This window comes from Ictalurus punctatus, chromosome 7 (genome assembly GCF_001660625.3).
Source record: "Ictalurus punctatus breed USDA103 chromosome 7, Coco_2.0, whole genome shotgun sequence".
NCBI lineage: Eukaryota > Metazoa > Chordata > Actinopteri > Siluriformes > Ictaluridae > Ictalurus > Ictalurus punctatus.
Window position 1 is genome coordinate 16,914,785 of NC_030422.2, and position 21,845 is coordinate 16,936,629.

A 21,845-nucleotide genomic window follows, 5' to 3' on the forward strand; every position below is an offset into this window, starting at 1 on the left:
AAGAGCAGTTCCAAGTTTAATGTATTAGTAAGCCAGTCAAGGGTCGTAATGGCAATGTTTATCTTGTCAATTTCCATAATAAAGATCAATTTTAATGTTAACAGCAACGTACCTTTGACACGTCTAAAAGTGAAACATTGATTCCCAGCACTCTGCAAAGTCACATGTGTACAGCAATGTAAAGAAAACCTTTACATAGAAGCGGAGGGAGGTTGAGGTCAGAATTGCAGGGTCAGTGTTAACACTAGCACCTGCTTCTCATGTCAGACAAGCTGAGCTAACTGGCCTTTCATGTTTTCCATTTGTTGTTGCCTGAAATACATAACGCATCCTGAGGCTTCTGTTCTCCTGACCTCCTTGTAGTACAGTTTCTTTTCTAGTCTCTAATATGAGTCTGTCATCCTTAAACCAATCCTTAGAATAAACCAATCTTTAGAATAAATGCTAGCTTGTTTATAAACTATGCCTTATATAGACCTCAGGAAAAATTATCAATGTCTTATCAGTGCGTTTTCATATTGAAATTGTACATGCCATGTGCTGTCTGTGAATAAAGTCATACAAAGACAAATAAGGACAGATATACAGGAAAACATGTCATGGGCTACTAAGAGCCAATACCGAAAAATGGCCACTACAGAAGAATGTTCATGTATATGTGTTTCTTTAATGAGGAATCTTGAGGAATATTTTAGGGGGTACTTTATCTTCTACTTTTTTTTTTAATTGTTAGGTGCTGCAGTACATTTCACAAATTAGGTACACACACACAATTCTACCACTGAATCTGGTCCATTTAAAGAAAACCTACATAAAACCTTTCACTATCAACATAAACAACAAGACTTCAGCTATGCTACAATATAACACTGTGTTCGTTATGCTACATTGTAACCACAGCAAGTATCAATAAATGCTCCAGTTCTGTATAAGGCTATTTGTTCTTTAAAATGGGAGCTATTTGCCCCCCACTGATCACACATAACTATTCATCAGGCTCTGTAGATTTTACTTTTATAAAGGAGTCATAAAAACTAAAGCAAAGCCCCCGTTTTAATGCCACAATAAGGGATTGGTAGATCCTCTTTTGTTTATATCTGGTTTTTGCTGTTTAATAACTGCCAAAAGAAAGCAAGAGTACAAAAATACATCAAAAAATAGACTATTTTAAGTTTTCAATTTAAATTCTTCTTATGTTGGTGGTTTTTGTATTTGCAGGTCTGATTTTCAGGTCTGATTTTCAAGCACATTTTTTGTCATACCAGTGTTCTGCTGAAATCAATAGCGGGTTTGTTCTTAAATCCCTGATTGTGGCTGTTGGAACTAATAAGCCTGTACAAATAATTTACTTCATACAAAGTTCTCTAAATATTTTATATTTTAAAATAATTAGTTATCTTACCTAACATGGTCTTGACAAACTTTGTAATACAGCAAATGTAGCATTTATACTATATTAATTTTATACACAACAACCTAAGAATGCTACAAAAAATAATAATACAAAAATAACATGGAAAAACATGTGCCATTAATCACACACTGTGCTTAATGCTGCAGATTTGCTATGCATCACTGAAACTGCACCCTCTTTACTCAATGTTCAATATTTTTTATTAGAAAAATACCTCCAAGGTATTATATACTTTAAGCATCATGATGTAAAAAAGTTTGTTTCTACTCATGTTAGATTTCACTAGAATTAAATGTTATTATATTTATTTGAAATAACATGCATTTGAATATTTTTTTTTTTTTTTTTTTACTATTTCCAGATTTTGTATCACTTGGAATTTATTTAATAGTTTCTGACAAAAGCATATACGTAAAGTGCAAACAAACACTTGTTGCCATCAAATTATATCTGCATTTTCATCAATATATTTGAATAGCTTCCTGTCATAAATGAATTTTTTACATGTCAACATATGTTAACATTTTTAGTATAGTTTTTCATGATTCTTAAACTGTATGGCCAAAAGAAAAAAAAAATACCACAAGAGGAAGCTAGTACGTTTGGATGCATAATATCAAAGATTATTCTGGATGAACTGCACCAAAATAGATGCTAGCATCCATAATGTATTAGGGCTGCATTAGTCATTATGGTTAATTTATAAAACATGCGAATTATTGTGGTGAATGAAATGCTGACAAAAAGATCTTATCTATTTTGTCATTGTATATAAATAGAATATTCTGACAGTCTCTTTTTAACACCTTGCATAAACAGACAGATTTTAACATATGTAAAATTTAAAAAGTAAATAATAATTAAAAGAAAACAAATCTAAAAACAAGCTAGAGTCTATCCTGTACATAATTTTCACTTACACAACAAAATCAACAGCAACTAAATGTTTTTAATTTACTCAAGCATGTCAAGTCTAAGTTTTAAACGGCTGCTTTATCATACATACATATATATATATATATATATATATATATATATATATATATATATATATATATATATATATATATATATATATATATATATATATATATATATATGGGTTAATATTGTTTATAAAATTCAAACATTCCTAAACCATTGAGCACGTACAGATAGAGAGGTTCAGATGCAAACAAGAACAGAGCTATACAATATAAATATAATTATAAATATAATGCAAACAGACAAAAAAGCTGCTACTAATTTCTCTACCATTTCTAGAGTTAGCTAATATCAGTGTGTAACTGTACAGTTTTCAAAAAATAGTATGGCTAGGTTCACACAAAAACTGTATTATGTGTCAGTGAATATGTGTGTGTGTGTGTGTGTGTGTGTGTGTGTGTGTGAGAGAGAGAGAGAGAGAGAGAGAGAGAGAGAGAGAGAGAGGGGAAGAAATTCCTTTAATTTATTGCTGATAAAACTAAATGATTGTATCCTAATGACTGTTTTACTTGTGTGGTAAAATAATAATAATAGTAATAATAATAAGCCATCTTACTGAATATTTCAGAAAATCTCTAGAATTAAAATGGAGATTTAAGTACACACAGACTATTTTGCTTAGTGTAAACCTAGCCACGTGTTTTATGACAACACCAGCCAACATGCACCTTACCCCATCCCCATCTCGCAACTCACACAACACATGCCAATGATTTCTCAGGGATTGAATTTTTTTAAACATGTATTTTAAATAGTTTTGTCACAAAATTGTTTTTAAAAAATCAAAAACACATAATTTTGAACAAAAAAAAAACATTTATGTTTAATCACTGCTTAAGAATAAGCAGTCTTATTGGGTTATAGAAAAGTATTGTTTAAAAATTAGATCACATTGCCTCTGCATTGGCATTTGAACAGTTCACCCCCTTGATTAACAATAATGCTTTAGGTTTTCCACTCAAAATCTCACCTGGATCTTTTTTTTTTTTTTTTTTAACTGTATCACAGCCCAATTTCTTCATTTAAATCTTATTTTCTTTGAGTAGCAATTCACTGAATATAATTTCTGTATCCATGTACAACTGTGAGGTTTTTTTTTTTGTTGAAAAACTTAGCTTTTACTGCTGCATCAAGGGAATGGGTTACATACACACACTTAAACTCCCACCTTACAGAGGTAAATAACAATCATACCTATACTTCTATAAGTTAGTGTGTTTATCACCTCCAAACCCAGCTGTACATAGACAGGTACAAATTCATTAACTCAGACTATGGTCATTTTGATGGACCTAATAAGTACTAAAAAATAACAAGAAGCTCTGGTATTATTATGGTAATGACCATGTCTGTGAAAACTCTGTGTTTCAAGTAAATCTCAGAAATCTCTATCAGGCACATCAACCATTTTTTACTTTACATGTGATTTCTTTATGTGGGCATCTATACTAATTGCTCTTAAACAGAGCAGATTAGTGAAAAGACCCTATAGGGTCCATGTTAAACTTAGGTGCACCCTTGACTTAAGTCTTAAACTAAAGCCTTTGGTATGAAGTCATACAAGTTTGGACAATCCAATATTGTTGTGGAAATAAACACCTAATACAAATATTCTTGGATGTTATGTGTACAATTAAAACATTATGGTATCTTTACAGGAATCACCTGAGGACATTTCTGGACCACTGAATGACCATGGCTGGTACAGTAAGTTACATTAAAGTGTTACTCACACAGTTTCTTGTGCTTTGGAAGCAACTTGCATGTATTCTAAATATCAAGACTAATAATAATACTAAAAAAAAGACAGAACGTTTTAGAATTTTGTTGTACAGCTGTAGGACTAAGGTATAATATAACATAATATGGTTGTACAGTAGAACGCACAAGCATCCAGTTGCAGATTACTTAAACATATTACATGGAAATAAGTAGATGAAACTACATTACACAGTATATCTGTTACTTCAGGTGTATTCAGTCTCATCCTCAAAAAGCCTATGTAGCTGCAAGTGCTACTCCTGCTTGGTTAGAACAAAAGCCTTCTGCCACAGCAGGCCTTTGTGGAAAAGACTGGACACCGTTGTATTATTTGTTGAAATAATATTTGCATGGTGTTATGTTTTTACATAATTCATTCAACTTCTCATTCTCACTCCAATTTCACTTGATTCCATTAGTTAACTGTTAAATTATACCCTTTCTTTTAAACATATAAAACCATAATGTTCCAATACATTGTAAAGGAGTTAGAAAATTAAAAGAATAAGCCCCCGAAATCATCCAAAGAGATAATATAGATAATTAGCATAACATGACTGTCTGTCTACCACCCTTCTAACATCACTTGGGAACTTTTTCCATTGAGGCCTCCAGAGTGAAGGATTAGGTGGAAGCACCTCCACCCTGAACAAGATCTATTTCGGCAAGGTGACACCACAAAGGACTCAGTAGGTCCTGTTTCACTCGGTCTTAGACACCAGATCGGGTAATCTAAGCTCTTGGGGTATTATTTGTTACCTCTTTCTAAGCTTACCTACTGATTTGTTAAAATAACAAATAATGTCTTAAAGATTGTCCGAAACTGTGGACTATGAATATAAACTGTTTTGAATGACCTACTGAGCAGTGACTTGCTTATGCTGATTTCACTATACTATAACAATCTTTTTGTAAAATGATATTAGTCGTATATGCTATCCTTACCATCTGTCCATTACATTACCCTAGTTATTTCTTTCACCTCAATCTCCAACCTGTCTTTTTCCCATTCTAACAAAAGAAACTTAATAGTATTTTTGTGAATAATGGTTTCACTTTATGTGTGCGGCACAGGTGTCACGTAAATGCCAGTTAGCAAAATGCCTAGAACAATGATAAAACATGCTTTTAATTCACTACTTCTACTGCCATTCATTTAATTTGATAAACTATGAGGGGGTTTGTGACGATAATAATAAAGAAAAAGGAAAAGAAAATACCCATACAAATACCATGACACCCTTAAAATCATAAAGATATAGAATCACATAACATTTCAAGTAACCACCTTAGTACTGGCTGTTAGAACACTTATGAATAGTGTTTATGATATACATTCAAGTGCATAAAAAGAAAACCACACACCTAAGCTTAATTCTTAATTCACTTACCACTGTTTTGACTCATGGTCTTAACTAGAGCAGCAGAGATATTTCAGTGGAGCTTAAATTGTGCTGTTTTCTTCTTTACTCATTCATTACTTTGACATTTACCAGTTTTACAAAAAAAACAAAAACAAAACAAAACCAAAAAAAAAAAAAAACCCACTGTACATGTAGTTTTATAACATATGGGAACTGGCTTGTCTGTCATGAGTCAATACCAAGTACAATAAAGAAAATGTACAATGTCATAAATTTGTTTTTTAAAAAATGAACTAATAAAAACACTTTGCTCCATGCAACAATAACAGTTATCCATTCTCGAGATCATTCTCTAGATCTCAAACCTTTTCAGCCAGGGACCCCTTTTGGCTATTTATTGGTGCCACAGGGATTTTTATTCCCAAACTTTCCCAAATGCACATAATATTTTTTTTTTATTAAAACTGTCATTAGTTTTGACAAATGTGCGCATTATTTCTAAAATGAACAGGATGATAACTAAATGAACTAAAATATATTTTTTAATAACTCTGATAATGATGGGGTTTTTATTTCCACCACTGTAACAAATTTTATTTTATTTTTTTTTAAAGCAACCCCCCTGGCTGTGGTTCATGAACCCATGGGAGTCCATGGACTCCACTTTGAGATCTATGGTTATAGATAATCAAAATCCTCACTAAAAGGATATGTGCTTTAAAAAAAAAGATTACAGTCTTCATGGTGTCTAAATCATAAGAAAGAATAGAAGGGGAAATATCTTAATATCTTAATGGACAGTAATTGTGAAGTCTTTAAGGACTTACATATTTTAGGGTCAATATGTCCAATTTTGCCCAATGGCCATGAAGTGTTGCTTTACTATAAATTAGGAATGAAACCATTACTGTTTTTCCTATTAAAGCACACAACCTACATACTGTAACAGGTACAGTAATCTTTACAGGAGAACATATTTCTTAGACAATGTATTTTCCAAAATGTGACCATAGCAAATCAAGATTAACCAGTCTCCATGCTATCAAATAAAAATATAGACAGGTAATCAGCCCTAATCAGAATTGTAATTTTTACACTTTTTTTCCCTGGATGCTTCAGTTTCTTATCTGAAAACTGTAGTAGAAAAAAAAAAAAACGCTTTATTTATTCCATGTTGCTTCTGAACTCTTTTTTGGTCAGTTTGTTTTTAGCCTTATTGATGTTCTACATGATGTATACATTTAGCAAGTTAACAGTAATTTAAGCATTTTAATACATCCTGATTAGGGCTGTATAAATGGTTATTTCGTTAATGATTAATCAAGAGAAACTGCTTAATAAGTGTCTAAATCTGACAGAGTTTCTGTATAACTAAATGTTGCATGAAGTGTGGATAATATTTAGAAGCAGGCATTTCCTTTGTTGATCCCTCTTGATTTATCATAGCAATTATAAACTCAGAAACTTCTGAAATTTCTGATACATATATGATACAAGTATCAGATTAGGATGGGCAAGGTGTTCGAGACATTTGATGGACTGTGCATATTAGACATAACATTATGCAGTCCAAGTGAAGGTGGAGAAGGAAACATCTTTTCCTCAATGTGTGAACACCCCAAGACCATCAAGATAAAACATACTGAAAAGTTACTGAAAACTTTAACTATATAGAAACATTGAGTTGACTGGTAGATTCAAGCAACATGATTTCATGATAGGAACTTAATATTAATTCTTAAGTATGAACTCAAATGAAAAATTACAAATGGTTCAGATTAGAACAAATTGCATGTTTAGTGGTGTTTGCTTTTCTTATAACTACATTTATATTGAATAAAGTTCACTTGCTAGAATTTTCTAGCAAAAATATCTGACTATGTGTGATATTTAGCACATGGTTTTGGAATCTCACTTAGGCTCATTACATAACTTTCAATGCCAACAGAAAAGAATTTCATTGACAAAATGACCAGAATGGATATTATGGTTGGTTGTACATGCTCAAATCGCATCCATTTACCTTTAAAATTTGGTAACCATGGTTGAGTTTTTCCAAAAGCATTGCAGCACAATCATTAAATCATTAAATGGTAGAGCAAGCATTACATTGAATACTCTCTCTCAGTTAAGATGATCTTAACTTTGCAGTGCTTTTGGAAAACTCAGCCCGGTAGACATTTTTGGCAGAAAAGGGGTGCAGGTAGAAAGGATTGTATAATTGTATACAATTGCTTGTGCAGACGGTGGACTTTCAGCACTTGTTTGAATGTTTTGGATCAGTTGGAGAAATTTTCTGAGAATGGCAAAAGACCGTCTTCCTTTGCTGGCCAATAAACTTCTTTGCTTGGTTTCTCTTGGTTTTCATCAATTCTCTGTGTTTTTTCTTCTGTTGCAGGGCCACTGAGAGGCTTAGTTATGTGGTGCATTGCTTGCTATTTATAAACACTCAGCAGTCATGTCCTCCAGACTCTTGCAGTGACAGATGGAGAAGAATTTGGGTTTGTGACTGTCCCTGTTTTTCCAGTGTCCTGTGTACCCATTGGGGCTTCAAATATGAGAAATGCTGGTAAATGTTTCTCAGGTGTTAACTTGCTGAAGAAAATGTCTTCATTTTCTAAAACATTTCTTTTGAAATTGAAAATCGCTGTCAAGTTCTTAGTTACCAATGCAACTGTTTTCTGAAAGATAAGTTTAATAAATCTAGTTGTGTCCTGATAAGAGGGTTGAATCCACTGAGGAAGTAAGTGACCAACTAATTTTGGAATGAGCTGTTGCAATTACTAGTAGATAACAATAAGGGTACAAAATTATGTGTGCGTTATCAAATCTCTGCTTTTCATTTCAAGATCAATATTATGCATTTTGGTGGACAAAAATATGAGGCTCTTCATATGTATACAAAAAGTGCTTTTGAGATCTTCTCAAATGGATTGCTAACAAAACCCCATTACCAGTAACAGTGTGTCTTATTTGTAATGATTATGTCTAGTCCTAAATGCTACTATTACCTAATGTTTTAATCAAAATCTGTTAATTAAATGAGAATTACACAGATAAACCATTTTATTAGCTTCTTAACTAAATCCTTTTGTTGCATTATACATAAAAACGAATTAACACATTAACCAAAACTCAAACATGTTGTTTTTAATCATACAGTATAAGCTAACCCAACACAAAAAGGTATATTAGCATAACTGTACTGAATACACTACATCTGTATTACATCTTGGTTTTAAAACTTCCAAACTTCATATTGCAGATGTCAACTGTATAGTGGGAAATCATATTAATGTTATAAGGTTCAGTGCATAAAATAAGGACTTATCTAAAATGATGACCAATCTTTTCTGTCTTACATATTTTGCATGACATTACAGTAAATGCCAGTATCCCAGCAGAAAAGGGTTTTTAACGTTAGATAAACTTGGTTTTCCCAGTGTAAATGCCACTTCAAAAATATGTGTAAGGAGAACAGAAATATTTCTACATTTTATTATGGGTATTAGAGTATGAGTAATAAAAAGTTAACATTAGCAGCTACTGTACAACATTCAGACAAAACAGTCTCTAAAGCAAACATCTCACTATCTATAGTGAGATATTACATTTAGAATATCATAAAGTGCCTAAAGATTGTGCAGTCTTATTTGCAACTCAGCATGTGCTAGTTCACACACACATAGACACACTGCACTGCATTGTAGAATATGGTCAGCATCCTAACATATTTTCTTTTTGCATATTTATTCTATCTTAACTAATTGCTGCTTTCATTGTTTTTTTTGTTTGTTTTTTTTTTGCAGTGATGAGGCATTATTAAACTAACTCAAACTAACTTAAAATTACTTCATTTCTAGAAGGGGATTTTAATTTAATAGTATGTTTGTCTGTATATGTAGGATAAAGGTTTTGTTCTGGGGCAAAATATGAAAGGAAACCATTTGAGTGATATCAAAGCTCTTCCAGTTTCTAATGTTTGGCCTCCAAGTGTGGGGTGAGGGGAGTCTCAAACGCCTAACTTTTAGCCGACAGCCCTCCGCTTGCTACACCAAGTCGGATTCCACTACACACTGCTCTGTGTATTCCTTCACCAGCTCCACTTTCAAGGTCTCCCTGAAGAAATCAGCCATGGGCTTCCACAGTGGTGGGTCCAGGAAAACCTGGCACATCACATAGCCCTTCAGTGTGCTAGTGTGGCACCTCAGGTGACATAGGAGCTGCTGCACAGCCAGAGCCAGATCTTTGCCAAACATGTCAATGTTGAGGTAGTACCAGTCGTCGCCAATAGGTACATGAAAGGGGAAAGTGCACAGGCTGACCATAGTTGGGCAACAGGTATCATCCACCATCCAATCAATGTCTTTCTTCAACAGGATTTCCATGTTGCTGGGCATGGGTTTGAAGGGCTGCCAGTCTTGCACAATGGTACCATTGGGTAGTACATCTTGCATTGCGTCACTGCTCAAAAAAAGCTGGTGGACTTCTGCGGCCTCTAACCTCACTGGGGTGCTGGAAGGAGCCAGGCCATCTCCTTCAATACTCACATTAAGCCCAAGATCAGTGAGCCGTAACTTTAGGTCTTCAGCACGGAAGCGTACCAGCAGGATTCCCTTTAACAGGAGTTTCATGATGGTGTGAGAGAATGTACAATATAGTATGCCTGGATCAGCACTGTCTACTACCCATCACTCTGTACCACCAATTTTTTGAAGAATTAAATCATTTACATGATGAAAATAAAATATTTGAAACTATATACAAATGCAAAATTTCATTTTAAAAGACTATGCTACAATGTATTGTGAGATTATACAGATGCATTTTAATCATTACTGAAGACAAATTCCTGCAAACATTCTCTGTAACTTATCCTACTTGCGTGCTCAAAAACCGCTTAGTACCAGCCATCCTTTGATGAGAATTTCATTGGTTATCTGTATTATTCTATCAAAGCAGCATCACATCACATGTAAAACACTTTGTTTTCCCAAAGCATTTGTTTAAAGAGGCCCTATTATGCCCCTTTTTACAAGATGTAATATAAGTCTCAGGTGTCCCCAGAATGTGTCTGTGAAATTTCAGCTTTATTATGCCATGCTGTAAATGCCCCTTTTTGTGTGGAAGTAAAAACACTCCGTTTTCGCGTGCATCTCTTTAAATGCAAATGAGCTGCTGCTCCCTGCCCCTTTCCGGAAGAGAGCTGTGCCTTTACAGCTTGTGCTTCGGATACCACAGCAACAAGAAAGCAGGAGAACCAGTATGACTGACACCGTAAATACTGGTGTTCAGCCCTGTATGTATAAACCAGAATGTATGAATTATACAAACAGTAAGCGTTTTCGGGTTAAAAATAAAAATGACAACATAGCTCTGGTCTCTGTGAATACAATCAGAGAAAATGGTAAACTTTAGCCTCATTAGCCGTGGAATCTGCCAACAAGCACTTTCGGAAAGGCGATGTGCAAACATTCACAAAATATAAAGTGCGATACTTACGTCTTCTGGATATGAAGCTGGATCACGAACAGTTGGTATTGATCCATGATTGAGAATAAACTTTTCAGCAAATCCTGCTTTGTATTGACCCTCATTCACAAAGCAGTCTGGTGTAAAATGATTCGAACAAACATACGAATTTAGCTATTTTTTGGGGCACATTTCTTTCAAAAATAAAACTGCTCCATTGCGTCTTCAGTGGCTCTGATGCCGGGAGAACATGAAGACTTATGTTCATTCTTACAGCCAACAACAGAACACTTACAAGGCTTACGAACTGAGACATTCTTCTTATCACTATAGCTGCTCCAGTGCGAGGAACATGGCGGATTGTGTGCAGCTCACTCAGGGGAAGGTCTATGCTAATAGAGTCCGTCACCAGTCATGGGCGAAAACGTAAACGACTCATTTTGAGACACTGTTTATGATTTATGGGGAATATAAAAAAAAGGAGTGGGTGGATTTTATTCGTTATAGGGTGGTTGTGTATGGTCCGTGTGCATTGCGTTCATTTGTTTTTGGTTTCAAAACTATAAAAGAAAATACAGATGATGACATGTTCATTAATATTTAATTTTAAAATTGAAAATTTAATGACTAATTAACTGTTTAAACACCATTTTTGCTCAAAAATACAAAATATTTTTAATATGCTTCAATTTTTTGAGTTGGAGTTATTTAGTTTTGTGGCATGCTCGCATAACCCGAGTGTAATTTAACTAACTATAAAACTTGCACAATCCATCAGTGGCTTAGTCAAACATTTTGATTTGCTCCTAGAAGTTTATCACATGCTTCTCAAAGGCAGTAAGAGAGTTACAGTAATGGAGGATGACATGTATACTGGGAAAATTAGCCGGGCTTTTCACAATGATAAAGTTAGTTTTAGGTTCGATATTCGCTGGATATTCACTTTCCCCTGCCCTTGTATAGAGGCAACAATCTTACACAGATATCAATACCACCATTAGTTTTAATAATATTCAATTATTTTATACGGACATAAAACTTTTACGCAAACATGCCAGCACGTACTAAAGCTGCATATTCACACCTGAGAATGTTCTGACACGGTATCACAGCGCAAGTTGCCTAAGGGACTGTCGGGCAATTCCACCCACCAAGTTAAAAAAAGTTAGTTGTCAGCAGGTCCGGTTCTTGCCAGCTAAAGAAGATTGGCAGACTGAAGCCTCCTCGTGAGTGTTGAATGTGCCATTGCTTTCAGCACAAAAATAAAACCCAGAGAAAAATACTGCAATTTTCTAGCGTTCAATAGCTCCGTTTGCAGCAGGGTAATACACTGACACACGAATGTACTTAATATTTTTCTCCTTCAGGAATGCAGCAAACTCTGGCGAAGCAAACTGAGGCCCATTGTCACTTACTAGAGTTGTTGGGTTGCCATGTCTACTGAAGACAGAGGTAAGAAATGAAATCACCTGTTTTGTTGCCACAGAAACAGTAAAGGCTACCTTGGCCATTTACTATAATAGTCGGTGAGTGTCAGAGCATATCGCCAGTCCCAGACAGCAGCCCACAATGTCTATTACCAGTTTTTCCCAAGGTGCAGAGGGCAAAGGAACAGGCTAGAGTGGCACAACAGAGGCTTTGGCAGTTTTATCCAAAGAAAGGCATAACTGACATGCAGTAATTTTGTCTGCCACAAGTGTGTCCATTTTGGGCCACCAATAAATTTCACACTGGCGTTGTTTCGTTCTTACAATTCCCTGATGGCCCTGATAAGGTATCACAATGCAAATTGTCTAAGGGACCGTCTGGCAATTCCACCTTGTGAGTTGAAACATCGACGTGTCCATGCATTAATTAAAATGACATAAGTTTTAACAAACAAACATAATTAAAAAAAACACATTTTACATTCTAAAGGCTGTAGCAGGCGCACAATCAGATGTACCTCACTTAAATATTTTAGAGATATTTTTTTCACATTCTAAAAGTTGTAGTACAGATGATGTACTACATGTGGGATTTTGCCAATACCTTCCTTAATAAAAATACAGTACTCAATTATTTTAATAGGTCAGGCATCTGACTGTGACCCTGCTACAGACTTTAGAATGTAAAATGTATGCTGTTAAATGACTTTTGTATAATAAAACTTTATTTTAATTCATGCATGGACACCATCGACGTTCTGGGCATGGGCAGAGGTGATCTGAGCCCACCCAAATGTCTGTCTTGCTCACTCAATCATAGGAACTTAGCAAACAGACAATATTAATATTGATTTTTTTTATGATTTGTGAATTGGTTAAAAGCAATCTGAGGCAGCTGTGTGTTGAGAAGGTTGAGGAAGGGCTGTAGACTGTCCCAACCAATTACAAAATAACGGCAGAAAATAGTTTTTACTGGCTGAAAGCAATGGCACTTTCTACACTCATGAGGCAGCTTCAGTCTACCAAACTTCTTTAGCTGGCAAGGAATGGGCCTTTCAATGTTTTAACTCAGTGTAACTCACTTTGTATTTTGCTTTTCAATATTGAAACCAAAAACGAATGAACACAACGTACACGGACTGTGTACACACACTGCTGACACACATCTTTCAAACACCACATAAAAGGGAATTTTGCATAATAGGTCCCCTTTAAATGTTAGAGCATACTCATAGTAGGATTAATTATACACCAGTCTCAGTGACCATACTGCTTTAGTGCTACTTGCAATACACTCCTATGTTAAGCAGTGACTTGTAAGCTTTTTATACTAGGTTTGCACAGCAGGCAGAGGTGCTGTACACTAAGCTTATTTTTACACATTGTGTCTATTTTGTTACTCAAACAGTCAAACAGTACAAGGGTGACATTTTGTAGCAGCAGTAGTCCAAGCAGTTGATCATAATTTCCAGCTTTGTTAAAGTTCACCCTAGTTAGGTATGTTTGAACAATGTAACAGTCAATACACTATATTTACTTACCCATTGCAAGAAAGCACAGAAAGGAATGTTTGATAATAGAATTATATTAATATAAAATGTATTTGATAAAGTTGCCAAATTTACTAAATAAATTGGTTAAATAAATGTTCATTCAATTGCTTATTGTGTTATCATGATCTACCACTGCTGTCACTTATTTGAGTACTCATGTTCACCCCTACCTGTTTAGTGATGAGCCTGTATTTCTGAAAGTCCTTGGGCCCCAGCTTATCATCTCTGGTCAGTCTGCTCACTTTAACTTCAGGATACTTCAACTTAACAAGCTGAGAACAGAAGCGGAGCAGCACCCGTGCAACTCCCTTGCCCCTCTCCTGAGGGGCCACACGGAGCCCTTCCACCAACATAGTTTCTCCATCGTCAATAACACATACTGACTCAAGTGCAATCTGGAAAATGCAAGAAAAAACATGGCTGTTTATACAAGTACTGAAAGGCAATGTATCCTTTTATGGTATGCATTTACAGCAGTGGAAACAAAGTTTTGGAAAGCCTTGAATAGCTCAAAAAAAAAAAATTAAAGATAGCTAGATACCAATTGTATTTGTCAATATTGTTAATTTCACCTGCTTACTTTCCAGTGTAATTATACAAATAATAATTACCAAGCAATGGCTTATAATACATGTCATTATGTATAAATATTTGTAGATAATCTTACCACTTTGCCTTGCTTGCGAGCAAGGATGACAGTACGGTTTGTCTCCTGTAACCAGGCCTGATAACGGGTAGGAAGGTAGTCTAGACCACCATAGATATCCTGGCTGATGGCCATGATGTCATCAAAGTCTTCCTCGGTAGCCACAGTGAACTGTAGTTCAGTATGAGGAGGCACCTCAGGGAGGCAAGTCAGGCTGTTCTCAATCTTCATTGTTTATTGCTAGCAGTGGAGCAGGAGAGGAATAAGGTTCATTTGTTGTCTAATGTTTTTTTAATGTTCATTCCTGTTATCTATTCCTAGTCTTTATTTACCATTTTTGTCTTCTGCATGATAAAATGTATATATTTAACATACAGATACTGTATATATTAAGTGTATGTACTTAACATTAAGCCTAATTCATTACACCTAGGTTTTTGAGAAGATTCCTCAGAATGGCTTAACCACAAGAAAACTTTCACACACAAGTGACCAGCACTATAGAATCAGCCCAAAAATGTTCACTGCTTTATGTGAAGTCTGCCTACTGCTAAATTACATGGTGATAAATAATACATTGGCACAGTGGAAACTCTGGACCAATTCCATCCTGCCCTACTTCTCTCCAATGTCTATTCATCTGGGTTTTTAAACTATTGAAACTTTCATCATTGTGCTGTCCTAATCCATTAAATATCACTGTGGTGTTATGGTAGCCTACTCATTTCTGAGCTTGTATTGGGAACACTGCCTTTGAAAGCATTCTTGGGCAGATTATTTGGGTGCTGCACAATAACATGTCACGTAACAAAAATTCCATTAACGATTTATTCACAGGCAGTCAGACAACATAGTATGATCTCCATACAATATAAATGGAAGGGCAGATGAAAGACAATTTGCCCTTGCATTTATATTGGATAGTGGTTATTTAACTGATAATATGTCTGTACAATCAATGTATGCAGTCTATTTAGCTTATTGTGGGATAACTTTTCCACTATCTGTAACCCTTACTAACCCTAAATTAATCTAGACCAAAGAATACAGGGATATCTAAAGAAAAAAGTTATATCCAATTCTATAAGAGTAAAACAGAGTATTGGCTTGACCACCATAATAAGCTAAAGCACAGATGATTTTTCACATTCAACCAAGAGCACACAGTATATCAACTGCTAATGCTGTAAGGGTTGATTCACATTAGAATATTTATTATACTGGGTAGAATAGATTTTTTAAATAAATTTTTAGGTCTATAGACAACCAACTGGATATTTCTTTCTACTTACAGCTAAATAACTAAAGAATCCAGAGCAATTATATATTTCAGTGAAGATCATTGGCTGGCATAAAAAGATTTTCCAACTAAGGTAACTGTAACAGATAAATAGAATGTTTTATGTCCAAAACCCACCTATGGGATTGTTAGTACACATTTTGTTGTCATGAATTGCACGCCAATGAGAACCCAAACATTCATATACTGTATGTGTTGAATACCAAACAACTTTGACCAAAACTAAAAATTTATTTTAAAATGCTTGCCTTCTAAGGTATTACTTCATGGCATAGTCAGAAAATATTTTGGGGAGTCAGGGATGAGGAAATTTACTAAATAAAACAAAAATCACCATGTGATCTGTACAATTAAACTGATAAATGCCACACACTTGTGTATTTTGGATGGATGCTAGACAGCAGCAGGAGTGTTGACTGCACAAACTTAATCATTCAAGCCAGAATCTACTAATCCACCAATCTTGCCATATTAGTAAAATAATTATAAAATACCTTTATGACAGTGGTAATAACATGCTAAAATAACATGCTAATAATAGTGGAAAATAAGATTTTTTTTATTTTTAAAAATATTGTGTTATCCATCCAGGAACGAGCATTTATGAGTCCTTTTTTTAACTAATAAAATCAGGTTGGTTATGTTTGCTATTACGTCCTCCCTGCATGTTATTTTATTTTATTTTTTATTGCACTTTATGTCATGTCCTGTCAGCACTGCGTATGTCATCCATGCATGTTGCATTGTGGGTTCATTTCATCTCACTGTATACTGTACATTTTATATGGTTGAGATGAGAATAAAGACTGACTTGACTTGTTTTGACTTGGCTTGCAAAGCATAATTAGAGGCTTGCCTATTGTTGATTAACTGTATACATTATGACCTGATTATCTGAATGACTTTGCGGTATTTTTGGACGCATCAACACTGGCCAAACATTGCACTGGGGCAGTAAATCGGTCACTGCAGCATTTTTAATTAAACATTATTACTCACTTATCTATGTCCTTTCAACACCAGTTAATACATACATACATACATACATTCATATATATATATATATATATATATATATATATATATATATATATATATAAAAAAATATATATATATATATATATATATATATATATATATATATATATATATATATATATATATATATATATATATATCACACACATACACAGTTACCCTGTTTTGGCTATTGTCCTTTAGAAAGGCTATGACAGCAAAGAAAATTTATTTCTCAAAAAGACTCATAATTATTTACAGTATCTTTGCAATTATTCACATAACTGCTAAAAAGCCCATATAACGAAACATAAATTTTTATCTCTCTCTCTCACTCTCTCATAATCATATATATCAAAATAATGCAAGACAGTGTACGAGTACAGTTAACACGATTATAGGCTACACATGATATCTGACATACATGCTCATACAGCCCACTGTCCACCATCCCCCAACAGCCCTCTTTCTCTCTCTCTTTCTCTTTCACACACACACACACACACACATACACACAGAGAGAGAGAGAGAGAGAGAGGGAGAGAGAGAGAGAGAGAGAGAGAGAGAGAGAGAGAGAGAGAGAATTAGAAGACAATCCAACATAATATTCACAATTTTTTTTTTTACATAATTTGTTTTGAATGATTCTTCAAGGCTCCTGTTTGGTCTCAGAAAAGCACACACACTGACAGAGACATCAGCGACATATCTTCATAATTCACCTTAAATGATCACTAAAGCTTCCATTTTTATTAGACTCTGCTGGCTGCGCAAATCCGAGAATAGTGCCAGCAACTGATACGCGTTCTGACAAGATCTACTCAACAGAAACAGCTGCTCAAGACTCAGGATCCGTGCAATATTATCCTTTCAAAATGCTTACGTTTAGCTATTAAAGCTGGATAGGCGAGAGCTGCGTTAGTAGACTTTATTTCTTTAATTAGACCGGTGCCGGCAGGACACTTGCGTTACTCATGGCTACGAGAGGCACAAAGTGCATTGATACATTAATCAATGGGAAAACCACAAAAGGCAAACCACAAAGGCTTCTCCCACGACCTGCGATACAGGCATCATTCACACACATACCACCCAGAGCTTAAACATCAATTAATGTGTCTCCTCTAGACATGTTAGCCATCTCCTTCCAGTGCCGGTAAAATTCCACACAAGATGGCCGTTGGGGGTGGTGGTGGTGCTGGTGAGGGGCTGCTACAGAGAAAACCAAATACATTAAATGCTCATGATAAGGCTGAAAACATAAAAATAAATAAATAAATAAATAAAAACCCACAACCGGACAACATTTTTGACGCACATTTTTGTGAGAAATCCAAATATAGCGCTTTGATTTGTCCTTTGATGCGCTGTAGGACATTATGTAGGACATTACTGTGGATGTCACTGTGAAAAAAAGGATGAGAGAGAAATCGTTAACGGAATTTTACTCACCTTGAAAGGAGCCTGGAGGGCGTTTGCAGTTCTTGTAGGTTTGGAGGGATGAAAACGGGCCTCAACAAACACACAGGTGCTGAATAAATGCAGGTTTAAAATGCCCCTCAGCTGCAGTGATAAATTTAAGCCGGGTCTGCCAAGGCTCTCAGTATGTCACTTTAGACCACTCCCACCACCCCCTATACTCCATACAGTCAGAGACTACGTAATCTATCCAGCAACATTCAGAGCGGGGATGCTGCAGATCACGGTAAGCCTTTTTGGAATGTTATTTCCGGTTTCCATGTGGAAATCGGTAGACCTATTTTATTATTTTGAAAATGTATATTTTTATGTAATTACATTTCTGGTTTGTTTCAGTATATATTCAAGTAATGTAATATAGGAAACATTCACCAAATCGTGTTTACTTAGTTGTTGTTGTTTTCTACTAGAATTGATAGACTATTAAATACTAGAACACTAAATAAGATTAAATACAGGTATAAAGGATACTGACAATTAGACTGTATGGCCAAGACTATAAGTTTGTGGACACCTGACTGTGGGCCTTCTTCAAAAAAATATTTACTGGAACTAAGGGCCCCAAACATGTTTAAGTTTTCTTTACTCTTCTTCTCCCCCTCGAAATAACAGAAATACAACAACATATGGCTATAAAAGATAAAAGACAGATGATATTACAGGGTAATGAAATTAAAGTGAAGGATTGCAGCACATAGGTATGCCAAAAGTCTTAGAAACATGTTCTGGTGGCCAAACATGGATAAAGACATAAATAATTAATGTGCAATTTTTGTTTTATTTTATTTATTTATTTATTTATTTTTACAGATGCCCACTGAATCTATCAAAAATCAAAAGGAAAGGTTGCTTGAGGCCCACATGTATAGCAAAGGCCCCGTGGACAAATCTACAGATAGATTATGTCAGCCCACTTCTAGCAGTTAAGGGAAGATAATTTTGTAAAATCCCAATAAGCTTTACAGATCTTTGTTGGAAAAGGTTTAAACAATGCTTTTCATGCTTGTTCAATGAACCATAAACAATTATTGCACGTGCACCTATGGAACAGTCCTTAAGACACAAACAGTTTACAGGCAATTAAGGTCACAGTAACAATAAGTTAGGACACTAAAGAGACCTTTCTTCTGACTCTGAAAAACACCAGAAGAAAGATGACTAGGGTTCCTGTCACCTGCGTGAACATGTCATAGGCCTAGTGCAGGGAGGCATGAGGACAGCAGATGTGGCCAGCGCAATAAACTGCAATGTCTGTAATGTAAGATACCTAATACAGTGCTAAAAGTTGACAGGAAGGACAGCTGATCGTCATTGCAGTGGAAAACTACATTCAACCATGTGTTAAAACCACTTGCAAATATTTTGGTGGAAGAGTGGAGTAACATCTCACAGCAAGAACTGACAAATCTGGTGCAGTCCATGAGGATGAGATGCACTATAGTACTTAAAGCAGCTGGAGGACACCAGATACTGACTGTTACTTTTGACATCCAACCCCCCCCCCCCCCCCCCCCCCTTTGTTCAGGGACTCATTCCATTTCTGTTCGTCTGTGAAACTTGTTCAGTTTATGTTTCAGTTGTTGAATGTTTTTATGTTAATACAAGTATTTACACATGTTAAGAAATTTGCTGAAAATAAAAGCAGTTGGATGTGAGAGGACATTTCTTTTTTTGCTGAGTACAGATACATGTTTATTTATATTACTTTTATTATATTAATTATATTTATATATTTATAGATAATTGGAGTAATTTTGTAGGCAAGGCTGTTAGGGTGGGACAGTATCCACTCGGGTAGGTGCTGCTCTCATTTGTTGTAGCATAGCTCATAGTTTTAGAACAGGCCTAGTTAATCAGAAGCATTAAATGAAGCTAGTACTCCTGATACCGTTTCATACATCAGCCTCGTCTAACTGGCAGAGGAGGAGATGTTGCGGTCATTTATTATGATATTCTAGGTGTCACACAAAAACCTGGACAATAAATTCACCTTATTTGAAGTTCTTTAAACGAACACAAAAAAATAAGTCTATCCAATCGATTCTACTAATTATAACTTACAGACCCCTCTGAATTTCTTTGTGAATTTGAAGATTTCATCTCAAACCTGGTTGTTTCCTTAGACAAAATATTATTTGTTGGAGACTTAAATATTCATTTTAATAATTCACAAGACCCTGTGAGAACAGCTTTTTTGTCCATTCTAGATTCAGAAGGGGTTAATCAGAATGTAATAGGACCCACTCATAGTGGTGGTCACACTCTTGATTTAAGACTAACATTTGCATTAAATGTAGAAAAAATTGTCACACTTCCACAGTCTGAAGCTATCTCAGATCATTACCTCATCTTATTTAATATGGGTCTTAGTCATATTATATGCAATTCACCATGCTACTGTGTCAAATGTACATGTCAGCTATTGCACAAAGATTTTCAGTAATGTCCCAGAGTTATCAACTCTGATCTGACTGAACCCCACAGAACTTGATCAGGCAACTGAACACTTGTGTACTAGATCCCTTACCTACATGTTTCTTCAAACAGATGTTACCAGAAGTAATTGAACCTCTTCTAATATACTAAATTCTTTACTTAGTATTGGCTATGACGTAGAGCCTTTAAACTAGCAGTTATCAAATACCTGAACTGAAAAAACCTGACCTCGACCCTTGTCAGCTGTCCAACTGTAGGCCGAATCTCCCCTTTTTCTCCAAGATCATAGAAAAATTGTAGCATAGCAATTATTCTCATGCCTACATGAGAATAACATTCATGAATTGTATCAGTCAGGATTTAGGCCTCATCACTGCACTGAGACTGTCTGTTAACTAGTGTGCTATGTTTATATTTACAGCATTTATTATAATATTGTAATAACTTTTTGCTCTTTATTCCACACTAGAACTGTGTAGTGGTCAGCGATGCACTGTCCTTTACTGTGCCTGGGTTTCTAAATGTGAGGTAGCTATATACTAAGTTCCACTGAGCTCTGCATTTCACTGTACCATTGCATTGTTGCTAACAGCTCTTGCCCACTGCCAGTGCCTCTGTTTGCTTTCCAATACAGTAGGGGCACTCATTCTCTTCTTTCCATAGGACTGAGCAGTCAAACTCTCTGTTGGCTGCTGTTCTTCCTTTGATCATGCCACAGAGGAGCTCACCTTTCTTTTCCTAGAGGCCCCTGCAGTCTCATGGGTTGCCTGCAACACTACTGTACACACTGCACTCCTCCAGCACTGGGGAAAGCTGCTGAATAGGGCTTAGTTCTTCCATAGCCTGTGAGGGGTGGTTCTCATGTTATAACTGGCATTATGCTGCAGTTAAGGCAACACTATATATGTGTGCCTTGTAGTGTCAATACCAGAGATTAATTGGAGAAGGTAAAAAAAAAGTTCAACAATTCACATCACATGAGCAGCCTTGAT

The 21,845-nt window shown here is 35.4% G+C and overlaps 1 protein-coding gene and 2 long non-coding RNA genes across 3 annotated transcripts in view; 2 read left to right on the plus strand and 1 right to left on the minus strand.

The window, feature by feature from the left end:
• The window catches only part of LOC128632972 (uncharacterized), a 29,698-nt gene extending 21,680 nt beyond the window's left edge, over nucleotides 1-8,018 (plus strand). The window contains exons 2-3 of the long non-coding RNA XR_008396674.1: nucleotides 4,057-4,105; nucleotides 7,922-8,018. This is a non-coding gene — a long non-coding RNA (uncharacterized LOC128632972). The remainder of the gene's footprint in view (nucleotides 1-4,056; nucleotides 4,106-7,921) is intronic.
• Nucleotides 8,019-9,257: 1,239 nt separating this feature from the next.
• On the minus strand, nucleotides 9,258-19,902 carry nat16 (N-acetyltransferase 16). Its single transcript, XM_017472180.3, has 4 exons — nucleotides 18,391-19,902; nucleotides 14,643-14,861; nucleotides 14,146-14,370; nucleotides 9,258-10,139 (listed from the first exon to the last, which is right to left on the minus strand). Exons 2-4 carry the CDS (start codon nucleotides 14,850-14,852, stop codon nucleotides 9,573-9,575), a joined length of 1,002 nt encoding a protein of 333 aa, XP_017327669.1. The 5' UTR covers nucleotides 14,853-14,861; nucleotides 18,391-19,902; the 3' UTR covers nucleotides 9,258-9,572.
• Nucleotides 10,721-14,277, plus strand: LOC108267774 (uncharacterized). Its single transcript, XR_001813175.3, has 3 exons — nucleotides 10,721-10,822; nucleotides 12,363-12,447; nucleotides 14,154-14,277. It is a non-coding gene; the product is annotated as an uncharacterized LOC108267774 (long non-coding RNA).
• Nucleotides 19,903-21,845: the final 1,943 nt, after the last annotated feature.

What these genes read in the sequence shown, in the direction of transcription:
- nat16 (XM_017472180.3), bottom strand. Translation starts at nt 14,852, where the DNA reads ATGAAGATTGAGAACAGCCTGACTTGCCTCCCTGAGGTGCCTCCTCAT. An exon ending in CTCGCAAGCAAGGCAAAGTG is followed by an intron (nt 14,371 to 14,642) that starts GTAAGATTATCT and finishes TGCATTTTCCAG; the next exon opens with ATTGCACTTGAGTCAGTATG. An exon ending in ACAGGCTCATCACTAAACAG is followed by an intron (nt 10,140 to 14,145) that starts GTAGGGGTGAAC and finishes CTCCTGTTAAAG; the next exon opens with GGAATCCTGCTGGTACGCTT.